The sequence below is a fragment of the Capra hircus genome, chromosome 2 (genome assembly GCF_001704415.2).
Source record: "Capra hircus breed San Clemente chromosome 2, ASM170441v1, whole genome shotgun sequence".
Taxonomy (NCBI): Eukaryota; Metazoa; Chordata; class Mammalia; order Artiodactyla; family Bovidae; genus Capra; species Capra hircus.
The window spans coordinates 131314512-131340126 of NC_030809.1; the positions used below are offsets into that span (position 1 = coordinate 131314512).

Here is a 25615-nt window from a genome sequence, read left to right on the forward strand (position 1 = left end):
GTATCAGGTATCATAAATAATTTAGAGATGACAATGTATATGGAAGGATGTGCGTAGGTTATATGCAAATACTATACCCTTAGATAAGGGACGTGAGCATATTGGGATTCTGGTATCTGTGGGAGGTCCTAGACTATTCCCTGGGGATACCAAGGGACAACTGTACTATCAGATACTGGTCCACGGTTTTGTTGTTCCATAAGATTAAGCTGTAATATGTATATTTTATTTTACATACAATTCTAATAAGCTCTTTCCTTAAAGATCCACAAATCTTTTTCTAACATATATCACCTATTATGAGAATGAATGTATTTTTAAGTGAGTAAATATACCATCTTGAAAATCATTAGTATTAGAATGTACTCTACATATACTAAAAATAATGTAGAAGGAATGAAAGAGTTTTTTTGCAAATCACATTTTCACCTCCTAATGAAATAAATGACTCAGGCAATTATCATCAAGCTGTGTTAAAGACATTTAGGTAGATGACTGAAAAGGAACTGGATATTCCCATGTGCCACTGCTACAGCTCAGATTACTTTCTGGTCTTCAGAAAAACAAAACTTTACAACAGCGAAAACAGGATGTCAATCACCCTAATCAAGCCGTCAATCTTAACATCACTATCAGAACCACCAGAAAAACTATATGTCTTCTAATGGGATGCACAGCATCATCTGGGATGCATGCTAGTAAAAGCTGAATTTGAATATAATTTAGATTTTAGATCTAACTTGCAGTTTATAGGAAATACGGGGACAAAGGAACAAACTAAATACTATCATGAGGATGTGAACAGAGAAATCTATAAGATGAGACTGTCAACAGAACAACTGGCTTGGTCTCTCTGTCAAATCTATGTCACCTAAAAATTGTTTTTTGTTAAAAGAGGAGTAAGAGACATAGTAGCAAAATGCAATGTGTGGTCCTGGGCTGAATCCTGGTTTGGATAAACCAGTTATTGTGTGTTATTTTTAGGGCACTTAGGGAAATCTGAGTATAGACTGCTATGATGTTTATAGCCTATCTTAGTATACTTTAGTATTAAGAAAGAATACATAGGTAAGTGAAGAAGACAGAAAGATAAAATTATATTAAATTCAAAACTCTTCCAAAATGTCTATAACATTTTATAATCAAAGTTGTTGTTTTTCTTTATCTTCAACTAAGACTTTAGATAGAGTATCTCTAATTTCAAAGAATGTACTAACTTACCCCTGGCATATATTCCATAAATATGGAAAGTGTTTTTTCTTGGGGATCCCTCAAACAGCCATAATACTGAACAATTCGCTCATGCAGCAAGTTTTTCAACAACTGAATTTCACACTCAAGTGCATTTACTTCCTGAAAGACAGAACTCACTGTTAAGTCTTTATAGCATTGCTAGTAAAAGCAAAAAAAATGCAAACATCATAGACCATCAAGGTAATTTCATTCTGAAATTTCCACTTCCCAAAGAATCAACATTTTAAAGTCTCTAAGCAATACTTCTGTAACAGTCCTTGATGGTATGCTAAACCAACACTAAACCAGATTAGGAATACAACTGAGTACTAAAACAGAAAATCCAGAGTACACAGTAAACAAACATATCTATTATCTATTTTTTTCAAATAATTTGCATTGAGGAAAAACAAAAATATTCTATGGTGTGTTATATTTATTTCCATAAAAAATGGTTCTCATAATGTGACAAAGTAGCTTGTTCAATGATTCTTACCTTGCTGGTCTCAGGACTATCTGGGTCAAACTGAACTTGCTTAACAGCCAATTCTCTTCCTGTATCGACATCGTAACAGAGGTAGACCCTGCCAAAGGCTCCCTGGCCAAGTAATTTGCCCAATCTCCAGTTGGTTGGAGCACGAGGTGCTAAAAAAGAACATTTTCTTAAAATGGGAGTAGCCCAATGGCACACAATGGTTAAGGACTATTGCATTGGTGATATCTTTAATTGAATATGCTTGGATATTAAGAGAAAATCATGTTCATCCAAATTCATAATCATCATTATCTTTGAAAACTGTAAGAATTCTAAATTCAAACAAGGTTCAGACTCCTAGGACTGATTTTTTCCAATGAGGTTTTTTTTTTTACCTGATTATAAACATAATAGCATCTTTCACTCAATTTAAAATGCCACTGATTATGTAAGATGTGCTATTTCAAATCTTTATTGCAGTAATATTTGTAATAAGTGTTTCCATCTGCCTACAATGTAGAAAGCTGGAAGACCATCACTCTCATTCTAATAAGAGGAAATCTTTAAAGCAGCCAATGGGAGAGAAAAAGTACATACACACAAGGGGACAAAGGTGAGAAAGACAGCAGACTCCTCAGAAAGCACACAGGCCAGAGGACAACGGAGAGACAGCTTCAAAGTGCGGAACGAAAACCACTGAAATGTCCAGAATTCTATACCCAGAAAAATGTATGCATCTCTCAAAAATAAATAAATAAAAGTTTTTCAAACAAAAGCTGAAAGAATTTGTTACCAGTAGACTCATATTAGAAGAAAAGGTTAAAAACAATTCTTCAGGCAAAAGGGATACGATACCTAACAGAATCCTGGATCAATATAAATACAGATCTATAGAAAAAAGCTGGAGGTATATATAAAAGACATTCATCTTATTTTAATCACTTTAAAATAGTTGTCTAAGCCAAAAAGTAGCAGCAACGCAGTGCAAGTTGCAGGTATAAAAGTAAAACAGACAACACCAGCACAAAAGCAAGGATATACAAATATTGTTGCAAATAATATCCTTGAGCATGAGCCTTTTATATATTGCTTACAAGATAAAGGTCACATAATTCACAATCTGGCCTTAGTTACCATTCTAGTTCTATTTCTGCTGCTTCAAGTAAGATATCCTCCACCTCAGCCAAAAACTAACTATTTCTCATTTTCAGAATACGTCATGTGTGCCTAGTCACTCAGTCACGTCCAACTCTTTGAGACCCCGTAGCCTGCCAGGCTTCTCTGTCCATGGGGCGTCTCCAGGCAAGAATACTCGAGTGGGTTGCCCTCCTCCAGGGGATCTTCCTAACCAGGGACTGAACCCAGGTCTCCCACATTGCAGGTGGATTCTTTACCATCTGAGCTACCAGGGAAGCCCAAGAATACTGGAGAGGGTAGCCTATCCCTTCTCCAGGGGATCTTCCTGACCCAGGAATTGAACCAGGGTCTCCTGAATCGCAGGCGGATTCTTTACCAGCTGAGCTACCAGGGAAGCCCAGAATACGTCACGGCCTCCTGTGTATGTCACCTATTTAACTAGTGAATTCCTCCTCACATTAAAGGTCTTGATTAGACAGTACACTATAATTATTTCTCCACACATCATTCTCCCCACTAGATTACATCTGGAATGTCATATTTGAAATTTCTCAGAGTTAAGCATTCAATAAGGATATGTGGAATGAATGAGTGAGTAACTGGTAACAATTTTCCTAAAAAAAGCAAAAGATGGTAAATCATTTAAAGTAATTAGCAGTAATACCATGCTTTTACGCAACATTATAAACACCATTAGAAATACCATTTTTACCTCTTTTGAAAACCTGGTCTCACCCTGAGGTCTGGCTTCGTTATATTTATTCCTATTGTTAATATTATAAAATGCGGCCAAGGTTCTGCCACACTCCACTATGCCAGCTTCTATTACTCACAGCGGCTGGGTGGGCTAATGTCCATTACAGTCAAAGTAGGATTGTCTATGTCACTTCCCCTTCTTCTGATTCGACTCTCATCGTACTCCGGGGTAAAGATACTGCTTCCACTACTAGTGCTTAAGGAGTGGTCAGTAGGACTGAAGCTCACAGGAGATCGGAAGCTGGTCCCCTGGGTCCTTCTAGCTCTTGGAAAAGTTTTACGACCTACAAAATGAAAACAGAATTACCCTGCAACTTTTAATAATATATTGTAATTCAAAGTATTTAAAATAAGTAGCATAAGGAACAGAATTTGTTCTGTGACTAGGATAAGAAGCTAAAACAGCAATGATTATTTGATTTTACGTATTTTTAAGAGTTCAAGGAAATACCCTAGCTAACACTGAATCATGAAAAAAAAAGGTATAAGCAGAAATGAAAAATGGGGAAAACAGAAACAGAATCTGAATATAAGTTCAAATAACTTTTGTGCTAACACACACATTCATAAAAGCACAGACAGAACTCCCTCAGTTTGTATAAAAAGGAGAAAAATGTATTTTATTTTCATTTTTAATAATGATTTAAAATATAAACAAAAACTGCAAAGTTAATAGGAAGTGCTTTTTCTCCTTAAAAGGACAATACCAAAAAAAAGGAGAATACAGTATGCATTTCATCACTAAAGGAATAGTTTTTAATTAGTACCATTTTTAACTACTTCTTTTCTAAGGGAAGACATGTCTCAAGAGGTAAGCTGGCATAAAGCTAAAACGCTATTGTAGTTATGATCCAAAGTCTTTTAAAAAAGTTTTAAGTAGAAAACTAAGTCATACAGGACCAAACTTATTTTTATTGTTTGCGAGATTTTTAACAACTGCTGTTGATCTAATAAACTTACCATCATTATAGTCTTGATGGTGATACGAAATATGATACCTTCTTGGATATGTTCCTCCTTTTCCAAATTTTTCAAAGATAGGGTTATCATAGTCTATTAAGACACATAAGAAAGTTATATATTTAAAAAAAAATCAAATATTTCTAATCATGAAAAACACTTTTAGACATTTTTTATTTTTAAAAAAATGTCTCTCTCCACCCAGCCAAAATATTATTCAATGACATAAATATTTAAACATTTAGAATGTGAACAGTCTAACCTGAAAATTCCTGATGATTATCTGGGTAGCTCTGTGCCCTAGGCATTCGTGATTTTGGATAGCTCTCTCTAAAAAGTAGAAAAAGTGTCATTATTTTAAGAGAAAGTATTTAAGATATTTTAAAAAATCTTTATGCAATATCAATATGTATGTGTAGATATACAGACAAATATACATATTATATATATATAATATATACATACACAGATACAGCACTCTCTCTGAAACATTAACTGAAAAAAGGAAACTTTTTTCAAACACTTATTTGATACATGCACACAAAAAGCCTGGCTTTTAAAACTGACCTGCAGAGTACAGTGGTTAAGAAAGATACATTTTGGCATTATGGATACATGGAAACACCTGCGTTTCAATCCTAGCTCTGCCACTTAAACTAGTTACTGCAACCCTGGCAAACCATCTTTCTGAAATGATTTCCACATTTATAACAAGGAGAAAATACTAACTCAGTAATTTTATACTTGTCTATTTCAGGACACTGTCTTTCAAATACTAAGTACTCAATACGTAGCTTTCATATCACTATTCCCCTGAATTCCTTAAATGTTTTAAATATCTATCTTGAGACAGACATGGGCACAGACAATGGTTTCATATACATGAATAATAGAAAATTAAATGTATATTTCCATACAATAGTAGTTACATTTTCAGCAGTTACTTTCAAAAGCAGTCTCAGAGGACAGTAAATAGGTACTGACTGCATGCTACAGGTGAAAACAGTCCTACTGAGACCAGGAGAGAGGGAGCACTTGTAACAAAAATTCACAGATGCAACTGGACCATGCTTATATTCCTGAACGAAAGTACATTCCTCACAAAAAGTACTTAAATTTTAACTGACAACCGAAACTGGGACATAATTACCAAGAATGTACAGTACTTATAATTTGGTACCAGAATAAAAATAATCCTGAACAACAGAAATTAAAGAATCTCCAAAATTAAACCTATTATGAAAAATGTGACAGCAGTTTCACCAACACAGGTTTAAAAGTAAACGTACATAAACTCAAAGTTTACCTTTAGTTTCAAACACAATTTACCAAGCAGGAAACTCAAAATACTATAATCAGAAATCATTTTAAGTAAAAAAGATGCTGAACCTGAAGACTGGAAAAATCAATTTGCCATTAAGTATATATGAGTATGATCTACATTCCTCTGAATGTAGCACAAAAGAGTTGATAATTCAACATGCTATTAATACATATGTATATTTACCCACATATATTAAAAAATAACAACTACAATCAACATTACCCATCCAGAGGGCTATCAAGTGATGGACAACTTCCTGAGCCAGAATTTTCAGGGCTGCTTAAAGATAATGGGTCCAGCATCTAGAAAAATAAAAAGTCCACCTTCATTCTACATGAATATAACTGAAGTTACTGTTTTTAAAAATAGCTTTGTTGAGATACAATTCATGTATCATAAAATTCACCCATTTTAAAGCATACAATGCAATTCAGTGGTTAATAGCAGAATGTATAACTTTCACCAAAATCGCAGAACACTTTCAGTACCCAAAAAAGAAATTCCATATCCAATAGCAGCGACCCTATTTAAATGTTTTAAAAGTAGCTGTCCCCTGTAGGTGGACTATAACTGCAAAATTTACTAATTAAAATATAGGAATTTTCTGTATCTTCCGCTTTGGATTATCATCTAAATAATTAAAAGCTAAACACTTCACTTAATTTTGTTTACTGAAAACTGAACAACAGCACCACCCAAACTGAAATAAATGACACCATGACTGCTGTATTAGTAGAAAATGTAAACTCCTGTAATAATATAAGCAGCCAATGTAATGATAAGAAAACAATAGCAACTCCATAAAAATACTTCAATACTACAAAACTTTAAAAAAACATTTTAAGGGCTTCCATGTGGTCTAGTGAAGAATCCACCCACTAATGCAGAAGACAGGGGTTCACTCCCTGGTCCAGGAAGATCCCATAGGCCGCAGGGCAACTCAGCCCATGTGCTACAACCACTCAACCCGAAAGCTACTGAGCCTGCGAACCACCACTACGGAAGCGCGCATGCTCTGGAGTCTGTGCTATGCAACAAAAGAACCGCTGCAACGGGAAGCCCAGGCATCGCGACAAAGCACAGCCCCTGCTGGCAGCACCTAGAGACAGTCTGTGGCAGCTCAGACCCAGTGCAGCCAGAAACAAAGATGCAAATTAAAAAATGAATCTTTTTAAAAAGATTAAAAAATTTTTTTTAATGTTTTAGAGAGTAGACAAACCTCAGCTTCACAAAGTATTTATTAAATTGAATGTTAATATCAGGATTATAAACAAATACATTCATTCATTTATAAACATAAGAAAGTAAGCCTTATACCACCTTTCTTCATATCTGAATACAGACACGTGAATTAGTGGGTGTTTCCCTGTATTTCCACCATTTTGCTCACTTAAAAAGGAAGATGTGGGACTGGACAAGAGGTAAAGCAAACACCTTCTTCCATACACATGCCAAACCACTATCCCCTGACAACATCCCTTTAAGTGACATGAAAAACAACGTTCAAATTTTGCTTACTTGGTCCATGCTCTCTGGGATGAACTCTCCTTCACTGTTGATACTGGTAAATGACCCATTCCGGGCAACCTGGTGTAACTCATCTGGAATGTATCCAGGGGGAGGGGAGCTTCTATCTCTACTAGTGGGACCTCAAGAGAGAAAAATTATAGATTTTATAAATTCTATCAGGGAACCAACTCTTATTTTAATTAAATATACACTCAGAACTTAATGATTGATTTTAGCAACTAATCTCCAGTTTTAATTAAAAGTTATCAGAGCACTCATGTCTGTAAAACTTCGAATGTTTTTTAGTCTTTTCTAAACTCCCACCTTAATATAATATTCATTTATACTTGTTAGGTAGTATGTTTTTCTGCCTGCTGACAACTGCATTATGAGGTTGATAACACAATGAAAAAAAAAAAAGAAAAGAAAGTCGTTCAGTCCCATCTGACTCTTTTGCAACCCCATTATATAGTCCGCCAGGCTCCTCTGTATAAGGAATTCTCCAGGCAATGACACTGGAGTGAGAAGCCATTCCAGGGGCTCTTAAAATTTTTAGATAAATGCCACTGCTTCTCCATTTCCAAAGGTCACTGGTACCCTGATATATGTTACCCTTTAATGTAATTTATGAAAGGCACCATGATCTAGCGGAAAGTATATGAACTTCACAGTCCACCCTTGGTTTAAATTCCAGTTCCAGTTATTTACCAGCTCTGTCTTTGGGAAAGCTATCTAATCTCCATGAACCTGTCTCCTTATCTGTAAACATGGGACTAAATCTTCCCTTTGCAAAGGTGCTGTGATGCCAAAATTATTCCTAATGAACATACGCCGTGCACATTTGTCTACACGATGTTCTTTGCACTGCCTCTCTTTAATCTTTAGAAATCTAAAGTGAGATTTACTTCTTAGTCATTTAGCCAATATGAGAATGTTTCCAATTTGGAATGCTGGATTTTATCCTTGGATACTTAAAATTAGGCTTCTGGTGGCAAGCCATATTCCTGGAATTTAAATTTCTTCATAGTTTAGAAAATTAGAGACACTAAAATAGCTCATCTCATTGTGCTATGTTTATTAACACAGTTTCTGTGCTTTCCTCCTAATTTTTTGAAATTAAAAAAAAAAAAAGATTTGAGGAAGTTATGTGAGCGTTTGTGTTCTGGTCAAATTTCAAGCAAAAAAGGCTCTTGCTTCATGTAAAGGGGTCACTGTAAACACATGTTGGAATTGTTAGTGAAGAGAGAGGGAGAAAGAGAACAAAATGATTACCAAGAGATATGCATAAAAAAGATAATATTCTACATTTGACTCTAAAATTATTAGGAAACCTTTGAGCCAGGATTGATTTGGACTTTGTAACAACTATGATCACAATGTCCCTAATGTTTTTATTCCTTCTATAAGCTCTTATTTACAAACAAGGATAAATACACTCATTATTCAAAGCACAACAGGGAAGAAAAAAGGCTTTGAAAATTTCACCTCCTTACTTGATAACCTATGTTTGTGAACCTTTGTTAGTACTACATATTTCAGTGGTCAAGACCTCCACACCAGCACATACTCCTGTGGAAGTTCTTCCTCTATCTTTTGTGAAAATAGTTAAAGGAAATAATTTTCAATAAATAAAGGGAAAAGATAATGGTCATACCCATCAAAGCCATTTCAAGCTTAAAGTGCCAAGAAAAGACTAGTAATTTTATACGTTACAATTTCCGTTTCTTTTTATGCTGGCACTGATAAGAATAATTATTAGCAGAGTAAAAGTGAGGCATTCAGCAGTTTTAAATGAAAATGAATTAAAACTGCCAATTTAACTAATGTAGTTAGCTTGTTCTATCTAATACAACGAAGGTGAATTGGCATTTTTTTGCTTTAAAATGATAGGTACTATAATGATAAAAGGGAATACAGAAAGAAATCAATGATTAGTAACAGTCATGCTTTCTAGTTTGAAAAGCTAAATGTACTTTAATGTGTTCTCTCAACTGTCTGCTGCAATAATCCCATGATTTAAAGATGAGGACAATGTCACTGGCTGCTGGTTAATTAGAGAGCTAGAATTTGAACTCAGATACTTCTAATATTCTTTTATCAAAAATTTAAATTATATAAAAATAAATACAAATGAAGGTAAGCAAATATTATTAGTTTACTTGTATACTATCTCTGCTGCTCATATTTCTAACACTTTGGAAACCCAAAGTAAGACAACGTAAAACGCACTTAGAAGGACGCAGTCATAAAATGGGCTTCTCTGATGGCTCAGATGGTAAGGAGCTCGGCTACAATGTAGGAGACTCAGGTTTGATCCCTGGACCGGGAAGATCCCCTGGAGGAGGGAATGATTACCCATCCTAGTATTCTTGCCTAGAGAATTCCATGGACAGAGGAGCCTGGCAGGGTACAGTGCGTGGGGCCGTGAAGAGCCAGACACGACGGAGCACACACACAGCAGCAAGTCATAAACAGTTTTGGGGGAAAAGACAGAAGATGAGTAACAAACTCATAAATGTTCTGGCTTGTTCACACACCAATTTAATCTTTTCTTTCATTATTAACAATCCTCTTCTACAGCCAGTCTTAGATTCCCTTCCACTTTCTCCCTATTCATCTGTTTTCATCTCCTTCTACCTTCCTTCTTAAATCCATCTCTCATGTTTTCATGCTACCTTTAATGCTCATATTCACTGCTCTATCTGTTAAAAACATTTATACCAATGTTTTTCGAGCAATATAATGTTTTTATCATATAAAAATGTGGAATATCAATGTTTTATACAAACTGAAGAAGATTCACAGAACTGGCGAGTTCAGAGCACCTCTGCCCAGCCTATGTCTCTCTAATAAGCCTCCTTTAAAAAAAAAAATTGCACATAGGATCCATTTTTCTATCATAAGCTTAATTATAACCATATTTTTAATGACTACTAAAGTAATTATAAAGCAAAATCTGCAAATTCTTAGCAATCTTTATTTTGATAGCATTCTTGGCAATAATTAAAACTTAGAGAAAGGCCTATTAATTTATTAGTCCATCCATTAACTTTAATATATTGAAATTACTTTTAATTTTTTCCCTTCACTTTATTTTTACAATTAAAACATTTTTTAGGTTTTAATTTTTTAAAAATCAAAATACCCTATGTATATAAAGAAAGGAAATATTTAAACTGGTGACTGCTAATCCTGTTAATACTCGACATAACTTTTCAAGGGACATCAGATACTAGAACGTAGTTAACTGCAATAAACTGCAAGGAATAAAGAGATAAACTATTTATCAGGATTATGTACAGGTGTTACCCTACATTAAAGGATGCAGATGAAACTGAAAAGTAACCCATTTCATGATTTAGACACTAGCTTTCTTACCTACTACAGAAAGTCCTTTTTTCCTCTCTGCTCCAAATACTGTGTTATCCAAATCTTCTAGTGACGGCAATGGCTCTAAATTAGTAGCCTAAAGAGAAAAAAAGGAAGATTAATGTTATTCTTCTCCTTTAGGGTTTTGATCAGACTCCTTCCCCTGTCAAACACAACCCAAGTATTCTCTCTCTGGGTCTTAGCAAATTTACTCTTTGCAATTTTAATTCTAATGTAATTCTTCCCAGGTTCTCAGTTGCTATTAACATCATATGTACAGTATATTATACTTATTTGTAATTTTGGCTATATAGTTTTGAGGAGCAAGGATATTGAACTATAGCAATTACAATGTGTAAGTTTAAATTTAATCATATTGAAAATATATCAATGATTATAGAATATAACTATATTTCACACATTGACTTCTTACAGGCATATATCCTATAATCCTTACTCAAAAAAATTCCCAGTTCATACCTGTGTACTTCCATTTATTACAAGTAGTATTTTGAGGCTCTTCATGTGAATACTACGATCCAGCAGTTCCACAGCCTTGTCCAAGTCATCTTGGGTGGTTAATGGAATTACCAACTAAACAAAAAGGAACACAAGGAATTGTGTAGCCATCTCATCAGGTCAAGTCCTTCTCGGAGTATCTCCATTATTATGGAATTATAAACCTCAAAATACTTTGTTCTTTGTCAGTATAATGAAATTCTGAATGAATATATGTATCTAGGTTTTTTTCTTCTCATCCTACCATCACTGAAATCATAAAATGAATATGAATAAATTTTTTGCTTTATTATACATTAAATTTTTCTAGAAAACATATTTAAAGCTTAAAGATCAATTTTCTAGGCTATTTCCATAATATTGTTAAGCTTAAGTTACAGTCTCTTCACCTCAAAACAGCATTAAGGAACATATACAAAACTATATAGAAGTATTATCTTTCACCTGCATTGATGAAATTTTTATTTTTAAAAAAATAATAAGCAGAGGTATGCATTCTCACTAGTGTACTTACCAACATACACAACACAAACAAGCGCTGCTGACAGACGCCATGGCGGGGTGCCACCAGTAAGGCGCCTGCAATCTACAGTCCCCCCTGCACTGCTCCCTCTGACCATGGCAACGTGACCACCACCATCTAAAACAAGTAAGCTAAACAGGTGAGCCATCCTGCAATAAGCCCTGAATGCTGAAATGTGCTTTCATCAGTCCTCTTACGGATCAGATGTTATAACGGACCGAAGCACCTAAACGGTCTGTGAGGGAAAAGCAAGATTCATACTACTTAACAAAACACTTGTTTCAAATGTAAATTTACTAGCTTAAGACAACTCTGTCAATAATCTTCAAAGGACATTCCACTTCATCAAAAGGACAGAATGAAAACAAGCAAACATATTCCACACTTGCGAGCCTGCACTGACACACGCAGTATACAGGCCATTCAGATGCAAAGGCCCAGTGAACTAGTGAAGGGTCTTGCACCGTATAAACACCTAGCAGACAAGGATTCCCCTAAACTTGCAATGAAGGCAGAGCACAGCAAAGGACAAATTCTTGGTGAATACTGTTTAATAAACATAGGGCAAAGCTTCATCTGTACGCAAACCCACTAGCTGACATGGTGTGAACTCACTCTCTGTAGATTTCTTTTATGAAAACTACTCCTTGTTCAAGAAAGCCTGCCAAACACCAATACAAAGCAGGACTAATGTGATTACATCATACAATCTGCTTACCCTCACTCAGTACTTGAAATTATATTCCCAATTTCTGTTCACAGCAAATTTTATACTGTTACAACTTATCTACTATTAGGCCCTTTTTCTTTTCCTGAGAAATTTTTCTAAAACAACAACAACAACAGAATATTAACGGATATCAAAAAACATGTCTGATCTACTTAATTAAATTCAAAAAAGACTCTAGTTTAAGTCACAGTAACAAAGCATTAACATGAATGAGTCTGCAGCTTGCTAGAGTGCAATCTGGACATTCTGGAGGAGCCTGAAGTGGCCCCTGGCCCATAGCTCTGCTGTAATCTCGCATATGTGCTAAGGGCACCTGTTACAAATTCTAAAACAATAACTGAAAGTCGAGAACAAGTTTTACCTTTTCTAAATTATACTAAATAAATTACCCAGTATTTTCCTGCTCAGTGAATTCACTTCAGTCTCATTCATAAAATCTATTTTCCTCAGGCTTATTACTGGTAAATCAGTTGTATGTTAATAAACATAATTTCTGGAAAGGAAACTAAAAATTGAGTCCGAAATCTCATTAAATAGAACCTAAATCTGAAGTAAGTGAATTATCTTTTAACTTTACATAGTGAAACATGAAAACTGTTCATAAAAAGGTTCACTGTCTACCCATCTAAAATGGGGAAAGTCTTAGAAAATCCACTTGGCCTACACATCCCCATCTATGCCCTGTGACAATACATAACTGCCTGACACTTTATAAGATAAAGATCCAATCCCAGCTTAAATTTCTCTGTTTCAATTCTGGTAAACCAAAATAATTCTTTTAGAACAGAGGATTTTGTATTACACAGACAAAAAAATATTTATAGAACTGGAATAAAAGCAGTATCAATGAGTTTTCTGCATGTCTAGAGGTCCATAAAACTAATACCTCTTTTAAGTCTCTCCCTAATACCCCCACTGTCCAAGAACACACAGCAGGCTTGTCACTCTGTGAATCAGAACATAGCTAACTCAGAAACCACAGATTCTCACACTCAGAGTGGCAGGAAAACGTTAAGCAATGTAATGTTGTACCCTAATGCCTCCTCTACCATACTTTTGCCAAGAGGACACCCAGATAAAAACAGCAAAACCACTCTGAGAATCCTTCAGAATGCACGAGAAAAAGCTGATATGAAGAAATTTCCCAATTTTTGGAAAATGGGAGCAAGCTGCTAAAACCTAGTCAATCAGCTCTACGTCAATCCTCAAGAAAACCCTAGAAAATATCATATGCAGGCACCCCCTGCTTTAGAGCACATCACCTATGCTCTTCATAGATACTGTTTTTTCACAAAGTGAAGGTTTGTGGCAACCCTGCCTCAAGTCTACTGGCACCATTTTTCCAACAGCATTTACTCCCCTGTGTCTCTACGTTACTTTCTGGTAATTCTTCCAAATATTTCAAAGGTTTTCATTATTATTATAATTGTTATGGTGATCTATGATCAGTGATCTTTGATGTTACTATTGCAAGAGGATTATAATTCGCTGAAGCTTACAATGATGACTAGCATTTTAATATCACACGCTTAAGAGACTATAACACAAGCATAACTGCACTGGGAAAACAATTCATGTGACTGGTTCTGTCGCAACAGTCACTTTATTGTAGAGGTCTAGACTGAACCTGTAGTATCTCCAAGGTATGTCTGTAACAAATTGGGAGAACTCAGAAAAAGAAACAGCAATTTTAAGAGCTCAGATAGGAACATTATGAACAAATCATGCCAAATTAACCTAACTTTTCTTGACAGACATACTAGGCTCATAGGTCAAGACAATATTGTAGTCAATGTACCTTGGCATTTAAAAGTTTTCCATGACACAATTTTAGACCAAACAAAACCAAAACAAAGATATATCTGGGTTCCCCAGAATCGTACCATGAGATAAATGCAAGTATGTTTATAAAAGATACTAGGAAACACTGGTAGGGTAATCGGGAAGACAAGGAAGAGAAGAGGTCCATAAGGGGTGTAAATCCAACAGGTTAGCACAGTGAGCAAGTGGGGCCCATCCATCCCCATCTCCCGCCACATCCTTGAGCCTCGTATCACCAATCCCCATTCCCTCCCTTATATACTTCAACTTACACCCTACAGTCATATCTCTGATAAGTCCTCAGAATCTCAGGGGCTGCCAGTTGGAAATTGGGCCAGCACAGACACAAATAAGTGCCAAGACAGGGCCAGGCAAGAAGAGGTGTTCATAGCTACCCAAAAACCCAAAAAGTATTTGAAAAATGATATTCTAAGGTATCACTATAGAATGGTACTCATCACTTTGTTCAGAAACATTGTTTGTTTGGATATGGATTTTTACTTACTCAAAATACTTTCCATTTTATAAGTGATATCTTTAGACAAGCCATATTTGCATGTTCTCTTGCTTTAAAATGACAATAATTCATTAGAAAATCTAATATTTCAAGCATTTTTATCAGCACCATGCTTTAACACTTGCAAAGTACTTTCACGTTTTCTAATTTTCACTAAACTTCCCACTGTCACTCCATTACCACTGACATTTTTTTCTATTCCTGACACACAAGCCTTTTCCTTCCCAGGATCTCTGTACGCTCTGCTCTCAAGCTGCTCTCTACCGTGAATGTTACTCAAATTCTTTGTAGGGTTGACTTTTCCTACTTCAAATCTCAACAATTAAATACTATGACCTCATTTAGCTCTTCCTTAGTACTAACTAACTAAGACATATACTGCCCTTGCCTTTATCCTTTATCATAATATTTTATGCATTTCCTTCAAAGAACTCACATATTTAAACAATTCAGTTATTAACTGTCTACTTCTACTACAAGTCTATAAACTCCATTAGGGGCTGCAATTCATAAATCATAACCATCATGCCTTGCAAATTCAACAGATATTTCTGAGAGGGAAAAGAAAATAAATTAACCAATTAACTAAACTGTCCCTAGAAATTTTTAAATCTCAAGATCTTGCTCTGAGATCATAGGATCTGAAAGAAATCTCAGAAATTTGTAATCCAAATTTTACAGAAGGTTCAAAAGGGATTCCCCAGAACACAGAGCTCCTTAGTGTCATAGTGAGCTCCTGAGATTACATACTGACTCCCAAACATAAACTAACAATCTATTCACATCCTTAGCAGCATGAAAGCAATCCTTTAAGTTTTAACTAAACTGTCCAACTACCAAAGCCCTGTTGTCTCTGTAGAAAAGCATACAGTATGAAAAGGAAAGAAAGAGTTCATCAGTAAAGAACAAAGAAAACCAAAACATAAACAAGCAGCAAACTTCTAGGCAATACACGCATTTCCTCCTCTAACAGATTCTCAAATGTTGCACAGCAGCAGCTTTCAGTACACTCCACAATGAAAAAATCCATTTTAATGAGTTAAAATTTACTACTGATATCTTATTCCTCTAAATTAACACATCCTTATCAATGCCCAAATAAAAGCACAACCATCCTAAAACAACCTCTTAAATAAACACACTACTTTTCCAAAAACAGAGTTATTGAACGTTAATGTACATATGTTTACCTCATTATTGGTATAATGCAGATCCATAGACTGTCCAAAGGCAATTTTCGCTTTAGATCTCAGGTCTTCCAGTTTAACTGGTCTGGGGAACTGAAGGATTCTATGTAAACAGAATTTTAATATATTTTATTTTCTCATGCACAGTTAAATAACTTACTTCAAACAGTTATCTCCTGAATACAGAAATACAAAATCAAGTTAAAATATAAATATTCACTTTACTTAAACATTACAATGGCTTATTTCTGATCAGGTACACTAACATTTTAACACAAAGTACAAGAACTCTGAAGTCTCTTTCAGCCTAATAAAAATTATAAAAAGGAAACTCTCAAAATATTCTGCAGTTTATAATTTGCACTGTTTTTTATAAGAATATTAAATAATGTAAAATTCATTTTGGAAAATGATTAACCTTAACTATGTCATAGCCATACGATGAAACTGGTAAAAAAATAAAGTTGTTCTTTCAGTTCAGTTCAGTTCAGTTGCTCAGTCGTGTTCGACTCTTTGCGACCCCATGAATCGCAGCACGCCAGGCCTCCCTGTCCATCACCAACTCCCGGAGTTCACTCAGATTCACGTCCATCGAGTCAGTGATGCCATCCAGCCATCTCATCCTCTGTTGTCCCCTTCTCCTCCTGCCCCCAATCCCTCCCAGCATCAGAGTCTTTTCCAATGAGTCAACTCTTCACATGAGGTGGCCCAAGTACTAGAGCTTCAGCTTTAGCATCATTCCTTCGAAAGAAATCCCAGGGCTGATCTCCTTCAGAATGGACTGGTTGGATCTCCTTGCAGTCCATGGGACTCTCACGAGTCTTCTCCAACACCACAGTTCAAAAGCATCAATTCTTCAGCGCTCAGCCTTCTTTACAGTCCAACTCTCACATCCATACATGACCACAGGAAAAACCACAGCCTTGACTAGACGGACCTTAGTCGGCAAAGTGATGTCTCTGCTTTTGAATATGCTATCTAGGCTGGTCATAACTTTTCTGCCAAGGAGTAAGCGTCTTTTAATTTCATGGCTGCAGTCACCATCTGCAGTGATTTTGGAGCCCCAAAAGTAAAGTCTGACACTGTTTCCACTGTTTCCCCATCTATTTCCCATGAAGTGATGGGACCAGATGCCATGATCTTCGTTTTCTGAATGTTGAGCTTTAAGCCACCTTTTTCGCTCTCCTCTTTCACTTTCATCAAGAGGCTTTTTAGCTCCTCTTCACTTTCTGCCATAAGGGTGGTGTCATCTGCATATCTGAGGTTATTGATATTTCTCCTGGCAATCTTGATTCCAGCTTGTGTTTCTTCCAGTCCAGCGTTTCTCATGATGTACTCTGCATAGAAGTTAAATAAGCAGGGTGAGAATATACAGCCTTGACGTACTCCTTCTCCTATTTGGAACCTGTCTGTTGTTCCATGTCCAGTTCTAACTGTTGCTTCCTGACCTGCATACAGGTTTCTCAAGAAGCAGGTCAGGTGGTCTGGTATTCCCATCTCTTGAAGAATTTTCCACAGTTTATTGTGATCCACACAGTCAAAGGCTTTGGCATAGTCAATAAAGCAGAAATAGATGTTTTTCTGGAACACTCTTGCTTTTTCCATGATCCAGCAGATGTTGGCAATTTGATCTCTGGTTCCTCTGCCTTTTCTAAAACCAGCTTGAACATCAGGGAGTTCACGGTTCATGTATTGCTGAAGCCTGGCTTGGAGAATTTTGAGCATTACTTTACTAGCATGTGAGATGAGTGCAATTGCACGGTAGTTTGAGCATTCTTTGGCATTGCCTTTCTTTGGGACTGGAATGAAAACTGACCTTTTCCAGTCCTGTGGCCACTGCTGAGTTTTCTAAATTTCCTGCCATATTGAGTGCAGCACTTTCACAGCATCATCTTTCAGGATTTGAAATAGCTCAATAGGAATTCCATTACCTCCACTAGGTTTGTTCGTAGTGATGCTGTCTAAGGCTCACTTGACTTCACATTCCAAGATGTCTGGCTCTAGATTAGTGATCACATCATTGTGATTTTCTGGGTCGTGAAGATCTTTTCTGTACAGTTCTTCTGTGTATTCTTGCCACCTCTTCTTAATATCTTCTGCTTCTGTTAGGTCCAGACCATTTCTGTCCTTTATCGAGCCCATCTTTGCATGAAATGTTCCCTTGGTATCTCTAATTTTCTTGAAGAGATCTCTAGTCTTTCTCATTCTGTTGTTTGCCTCTATTTCTTTGCACTGATCGCTGAAGAAGGCTTTCTTATCTCTCCTTGCTATTCTTTGGAACTCTGCATTCAGATGCTTATATCTTTCCTTTTCTCCTTTGCTTTTTGCTTCTCTTCTTTTCACAGCTATTTGTAAGGCCTCCCCAGACAGCCATTTTGCTTTTTTGCATTTCTTTTCCATGGGGATGGTCTTGATCCCTGTCTCCTGTACAATGTCACAAATCTCATTCCATAGTTCATCAGGCACTCTATCTATCAGATCTAGGACCTTAAATCTCTTTCTCACTTCCACTGTATAATCATAAGGAATTTGATTTAGGTCATACCTGAATGGTCGAGTGGTTTTCCCTACTTTCTTCAATTTGAGTCTGAATTTGGCAATAAGGAGTTCATGATCTGAGCCATAGTCAGCTCCTGGTCTTGTTTTTGTTGACTGTATAGAGCTTCTCCATCTTTGGCTGCAAAGAATATAATCAATCTGATTTTGGTGTTGACCATCTGGTGATGTCCATGTGTAGAGTCTTCTCTTGTGTTGCTGGAAGAGGGTGTTTGCTATGACCAGTGCATTTTCTTGGCAAAACTCTATTAGTCTTTGCCCTGCTTCATTCCGCATTCCAAGGCCAAATTTGCCTGTTATTCCAGGTGTTTCTTGACTTCCTACTTTTGCATTCCAGTCCCCTATAATGAAAAGAACATCTTTTTTGGGTGTTAGTTCTAAAAGGTCTTGTAGGTCTTCACAGAACCGTTCAACTTCAGTTTCTTCAGCGTTACTGGTTGGGGCATAGACTTGGATTACTGTGATATTGAATGGTTTGGCTTGGAGACGAACAGAGACCATTTTGTCGTTTTTGAGATTGCATCCAAGTACTGCATTTTGGACTCTTTTGTTGACCATGATGGCTACTCCATTTCTTCTGAGGGATTCCTGCTCGCAGTAGTAGATATAATGGTCATCTGAGTTAAATTCACCCATTCCGGTCCATTTTAGTCTGCTGATTCCTAGAATGTCGACGTTCCTTGGGGATCCACGTTTTGATTTCTGAACTGTTATCCACTCAGTATTTCTGAGTGCACGTGCATGCACACACACATACACGCACATATATCACGTAAGCATACATGTCCCCAAATAAATATTTTTAAAGAATTAAAATGTTTTAATCCTAGAATTTTCTTATTTCACAAAGGATTGCCTTGTGTTGCCCCTAGGGACCATGCCTCTAAGCTTGGAGACTATCTACTAGACTTGTAAGTTTTGTAACAGGAGGCATCGTGCATATTTCACTTAACTTTATTCCCTTTATAGCCCAGTATATAGTAAGTACTCCATAATCAGTGCTCAATGAACTAAAAAAAAAAATTGAGAGTGTGTCCATAAACGTTGCAAACGGGAAAAAGCAGGCAGGACAATACCTGTATAATGTGTCTGCATCCCCTACTCCCTTCTTTTCTTTCAGTTTACTTATTCACTTATCTTTTTTTTTTTTTTTAACTTATTCACTTATCTTTTAAAGTCCTTAGTGAATTTGTTACAATACTGCTTCTGTTTACGTTTTGGTTTTTTGGCCCTAAGGCATGTAGGATCTTAGCTCCCTGATCAGGATCAAATCCACATTCCCGGCATGTGCAGTCTTAACCACTGGACCACCAGGGAAGACTCTCCACCTGTTTTTTTTTTTTTCCCCCAAATCTCTGTGTAAAACATTTTTACATCTTCAGGTTATATGATCTGTGAGCTTTTAAAAATCCTTAAGATGGATAGATCTTTGATTAAATTAATGAGACACTAATAATAGAATTAAAAGTCTATCTTCTTTAACTTCTACGAGGTCTTGTCAGCAATTCTGTTGTCAACCACCTACCACTGTGACCATTTCCACCATTCCACTGAGATACAAACGCCCAGCTGAAGGGTAGTCTTCCACCTTTGCTAAATAATTTATAGTCATCAGTCCAACACTTTTCTCAATGTTACTAATTAAATACAGGTCAAATGATTCAAGTTTTTTCAGAATACTCAAAATTGTGAATTTAAGTCCATACATCTAAAATCTGTATAGTATCTGAAGAGATGACAGAATTATAAGGAGAAAAATATTTAATTTCCACTGAGTAAAAATATTTTTAAAAGGTAATAGTTAAAGCTGCATTACACAACGACCTTACTTATTTCCTAATACTGCAAAGTAAAAACATGATTCACTTCTGATGCTTTGTAGCCTGAAATTTGATAGATTCTATCTTAAGTACAAGTACACATTACAGTTACTAACAAGGACTATTCCATTCTCAATCTGTAAGCCACGAGAACCTACATTAAAATCTAAAAGAACCTCTCATATCTTAAGTAGGCAATGCATTTGATTAAATCAATGAACTGACATATAATGCTCCCTTTCTTACCTTTTTTCTCCTCTGTGTTCAAATTTGACTCTAACATCATTCTGTAATGAAATGATAAGTCATGTCAGAGATCAGATAAAATTCCCAGAATTTCTAAATCACTTTTCTTTTTAGTCACTCATTTAAGATAGAGCAGAGGGAAGGAGATTTCAATCAGCATCAACTCCAATCAACTGACAGTTTCTACCAAAGAGCTGAGTTGAGAGAATTAGGTGCTTAATGTGGGCTCAACAGGAAAGAACACCAAGATCTATTAGTGATGGGATCCCCAGCATGTGACATTTACTAACTGTGTTAGAGAGCAATACAGAAAACCACATTTCCACTTTCTATGTTAGATGTTCCAGATAAATCTCAAGAATAAAACTGTCTTCACCTGTAAATATAGAGAATAGCCAATTATTTAAATAAAAGCCACTTGCATGTGTCACATGCCTTAGGAATTAGATGAGATATTTACTCTACAGAGAAGTTACCACAAATGAAACTATCATTTAAAAAAAACTGACACCCTTACAGAAAAATGTATGACAAAAAAATACTTGATTCAAAAGTATAAAAGCAAATCACTTCAAACAAATCCTCTATACAATAAGGATATCCAAAGAAAATAATTCACAGAACAGTATATGTTTATTAAAATATTATTGAGATAAATACCTGCTTTTTTGGTGATGAGGATTTTGTTTTTCTGGTTTCCTGTAAGGATAATGCTGGTCGACTGGCCTTATGAAGAACAGCCAAATCTTGCATGATTGAGTTCAAAGCTTGCTGATCATCTAGGTATTTTTAAAATAAAACACACACAGAACTGTGATTTCAATATGCATTTATCATAGACATCAATATAAAATTTATAATAAAACTTAGTGCATCTAGAACACTTTCAAGGCCTGCATTTGTTATTTTGGCGAAAGAAAAGCTTAGCTATTTAAAAACTGAACAAAAGTAACTTAAAACTGCACTATATCAAGCACCTGCCTCACACTAGGTGTTCACACAAGACATTTATAAGGCAAGTACAGTCGTTCTGACTCTTCTCCTGATGTAACATTCTAGGATATGGGTCAAAACAACCCTGTTATAACAAATTCTTTTCTATGACTCCTAAACAGAACATCAACAAGACATCTAAAATCTTAATTAAAACAAGTGGGGAAAAAATAAACACCTTTCTCTAAATACTATCATAATTTAGCATTTATGTTTAAAATACAGAATTCCTCTCAGAGTTTTTCTCTTTCATCAGTATCTCAAGTCAGGAACAAAGAAAAGCTGTATCTGTAGATAAAGGCCTACTGATATTTGGGTGTGGTTTTTTTAAATACCTTCACCATAAGGTTCAACAAGACTACATTAACAGACTAATGACCTCAACCACTAACAACTTAAAAGGTATCAATGCAAGAAAAATTCACCTCTTATAAAAAGTACTGAATCCATAAAACTGAAACGATCATGAACCATGAACTTTTAATCTTTTCCAAATATACCAAAGATTTCTTTCTAAGACTATATAAGCATGAGCATCCTAGTAATGATAATTATATGACCTCTGGACAATTTTATTGATTTTTCACTAGTAAAGAAATTCTACTAATGATAATCAACAGTTGGTAAATAAAGGAACTAAGGGACTTTACAGCTTACATTTTACAATGTAACCATTTTGGTAACAATAATTTATGTTCCAGAGCAGTAGTAATTAAAACATGCCTTACCCTGTAAAGGGAGATCTGGCAAGTCAATGGCTTTATCAGTCTTTCAGACACACAAACAGCTTATTTCTCTAACATTTAATTTTTTTACAACACTCAGTATATTCTGTTGTATAGTGAAACTACTTGCATACTAAAATTAAAATCATGGCTCCAAAGGTTTTGTTAACAAATTCCAGGTCCAGAGAAAATTTTAATCCTTCAAAAAGTATTGTTTTTGAAATAAAATTTCTGTATAATATTAGTTAGCCAAACAGTAACTGAGCCAAATGGGTCAAATGTAATTACAACATGTGTGCCGTATATGGGTCCAAGCCAGACTATGTCATTTATTGATAAAATATAAATCCTTCCTTAGAAAAAGAATAAGCTGAAAATACTATGAATTGGAATGAAATTATCTGATATAACTTTCTTATGAAAAGTAAGACCCACAATTCTACACTGGGGAGAGGAAAACTTTTAATACTTACACGTATCTATGACCTAATTATTTTCTTCTTTAAGCATGCGAATTTAGGCATTTTCACAATATTTCATGTTCAACATTACATGTTTAATATTATAACACCAAAATAAATTCTGGGGAAGGCTTTGGCTTAAATCTCTTATCACGTTTACATATATTAACTCAGTATATGTAATATATACTCAGCATATATATATATATATATATTACATACACTGAGTTTAAAGAAATGAATACCATTTTCCATAGTACATGTAAAAAAGTAGACAGAGTCACTGAATAAAAGTAACTTCTCAGGGAGATGACATACAACTGAAGGGTTACTTAACCGAGCTCCTTCTTTTTTCTGGTCTGAAGGAGAATCAGATGCTACATAAAGAGCCAACGGGAAACTTGCTCTTGATAAGATGTAAGCTAACAAACGCCCAAAGGATCAAGCCAAGTGGTGAACATACACTACAGGCACTCTTCTAACCATTCTTAGACCATTTTACTCTATCAAGAATCTCTATGGTGGTGACAGGTACCAGGAAGATTAGGCAGGTCATAAACGTCACAGGGTCATGAGTTGACCTATATGGCAGAGAGGCTGCTCAGAGGACCCCACAGTCTGACCAGGAGCCACACAGAAGCAGCAGTGGATTCCTGACACACATTAAGAGGACATCTGGTTGTTAAGCACAAGCCCAGAAAATGTTTGGGAGGTAATAATTTCAAACAAAAGATTTATCAGAAATGCTTAACTTATTACCTTTTATGGTTAATTCATTACACTTAAGAAACTATTTACAGGAGAAAATCTTCAATTAAAATTCAAGTATCTGTGATGCATCCTTTTAACTAGTCATAGTTTCCTGAGACAACCTCTGTAAATGTTTTTAAGCCATGACTGTTTGCACACTATGGTGGCAGCAACAAAAACGAAAAGCTGGTATCAATTCAGTAAAAGTTCCAATTCACAGCTGGAGGTGAGGTGACTGAAGCGGAGCACCTGGACCGCCTGACGGCGCTGCGCTCCTGGCTACAGACGGAGGAGATATTTAAAAAGCAGGAAGCTGGGGGCTGTGCCTGCACATCTGCCACCACAGACACACCCACAGTGTGCTGGCCTCCAGGAAAGCACATGGACAAATTTAAGCTCTCTGGCGCCACTGTCATGGATATACATCTAAGAGTGAACAACGGCTTTGTTAAGCAAGAGAGAGGAACACTGTGACAAAGACAAACATCGGCAAATACAGGTCAGATTTAAGATATCTGTATAAGATACTGGTCTAAGTCTAAAACCTGAGCTTCCAAACACGGTCTGTGTTTCCCCATTAGGATGGGATGGGCCATTTGCTCTACTTCTTTCTAGTTTTCCCCTGTCCAATCCCTGCCTCACATTGGAACCCTCAACTCCAAGGAGAAAAGAGGGGGGAAAAAAGAAAGTACAGAAGAAAACAAAAAGATATATAAACTTATCCCCCACAATCCATTCCCATACTTAGGCCTTCCTTTCCATTAACATTATGACACCACAGAAAACTCTCAAGAGTTGTAAAACATATCCTCCTTGAGCACCAATGATTTACTCCTCTATTCTGTTATAAAGTTTCATGATTCATTATTTTTATGCAGCTATTTTCCTTAGTCTATCTATATTACTCTCACATCCATACATGACCACTGGAAAAACCATAGCCTTGACTAGACGGACCTTAGTCGGCAAAGTAATGTCTCTGCTTTTGAATATACTATCTAGGCTGGTCGTAACTTTTCTTCCAAGGAGTAAGTGTCTTTTAATTTCATGGCTGCAGTCACCATCTGCAGTGATTTTGGAGCCCAAAAAATAAAGTCTGACACGGTTTCGACTGTTTCCCCATCTATTTCCCATGAAATGATGGGACCGGATGCCATGATCTTCGTTTTCTGAATGTTGAGCTTTAAGCCAACTTTTCACTCTCCTCTTTCACTTTCATCAAGAGGCTTTTTAGTTCCTCTTCACTTTCTGCCATAAAGTGTCATCTGCATCTGAGGTTACTGATAGTTCTCCTGGCAATCTTGATTCCAGCTTGTGTTTCTTCCGGTCCAGCGTTTCTCATGGAGTATTCCGCATATAAGTTAAATAAGCAGGGTGACAATATACAGCCTTGACGTACTCCTTTTCCTCTTTGGAACCTGTCTGTTGTTCCATGTCCAGTTCTAACTGTTGCTTCCTGACCTGCATACAGATTTCTCAAGAGGCAGGTCAGGTGGTCTGGTATTCCCATCTCTTGAAGAATTTTCCACAGTTTGTTGTGATCCACACAGTCAAAGGCTTTTGCATAGTCAATAAAGCAGAAATAGATGTTTTTCTGGAACTCTCTTGCTTTTACCACGATCCAGCAGATGTTGGCAATTTGATCTCTGGTTCCTCTGCCTTTTCTAAAACCAGCTTGAACATCAGGGAGTTCACGGTTCATGTATTGCTGAAGCCTGGCTTGGAGAATTTTGAGCATTACTTTACTAGCATGTGAGATGAGTGCAATTGTGCGGTAGTTTGAGCATTCTTTGGCATTGCCTTTCTTTGGGATTGGAATGAAAACTGACCTTTTCCAGTCCTGTGGCCACTGCTGAGTTTTCCCAATTTGTGGCATATTGAGTGCAGCACTTTCACAGCATCATCTTTCAGGATTTGAAACAGCTCAACTGGAATTTCATCACCTCCACTAGCTTTGTTTGTAGTGATGCTTTCTAAGGCCCACTTGACTTCACATTCCAAGAT

At 36.2% G+C, this 25615-nt stretch overlaps 1 protein-coding gene across 1 annotated transcript in view; it reads right to left on the bottom strand.

Annotated features, from left to right (window-relative positions):
* Positions 1–25615, bottom strand: part of MAP3K2 (mitogen-activated protein kinase kinase kinase 2) — a 90337-nt gene that overhangs the window by 14430 nt on the left and 50292 nt on the right. Inside the window, exons 3-14 of the mRNA XM_018065799.1 lie at positions 21343–21461; positions 20683–20723; positions 16064–16163; positions 11244–11357; positions 10773–10860; positions 7404–7534; positions 6108–6187; positions 4824–4891; positions 4562–4654; positions 3679–3885; positions 1730–1878; positions 1222–1353 (exon numbers count right to left, since the gene is read on the bottom strand). Of these exons, the coding sequence (XP_017921288.1) occupies positions 1222–1353; positions 1730–1878; positions 3679–3885; positions 4562–4654; positions 4824–4891; positions 6108–6187; positions 7404–7534; positions 10773–10860; positions 11244–11357; positions 16064–16163; positions 20683–20723; positions 21343–21461 (1322 nt within the window). The remainder of the gene's footprint in view (positions 1–1221; positions 1354–1729; positions 1879–3678; positions 3886–4561; positions 4655–4823; positions 4892–6107; positions 6188–7403; positions 7535–10772; positions 10861–11243; positions 11358–16063; positions 16164–20682; positions 20724–21342; positions 21462–25615) is intronic.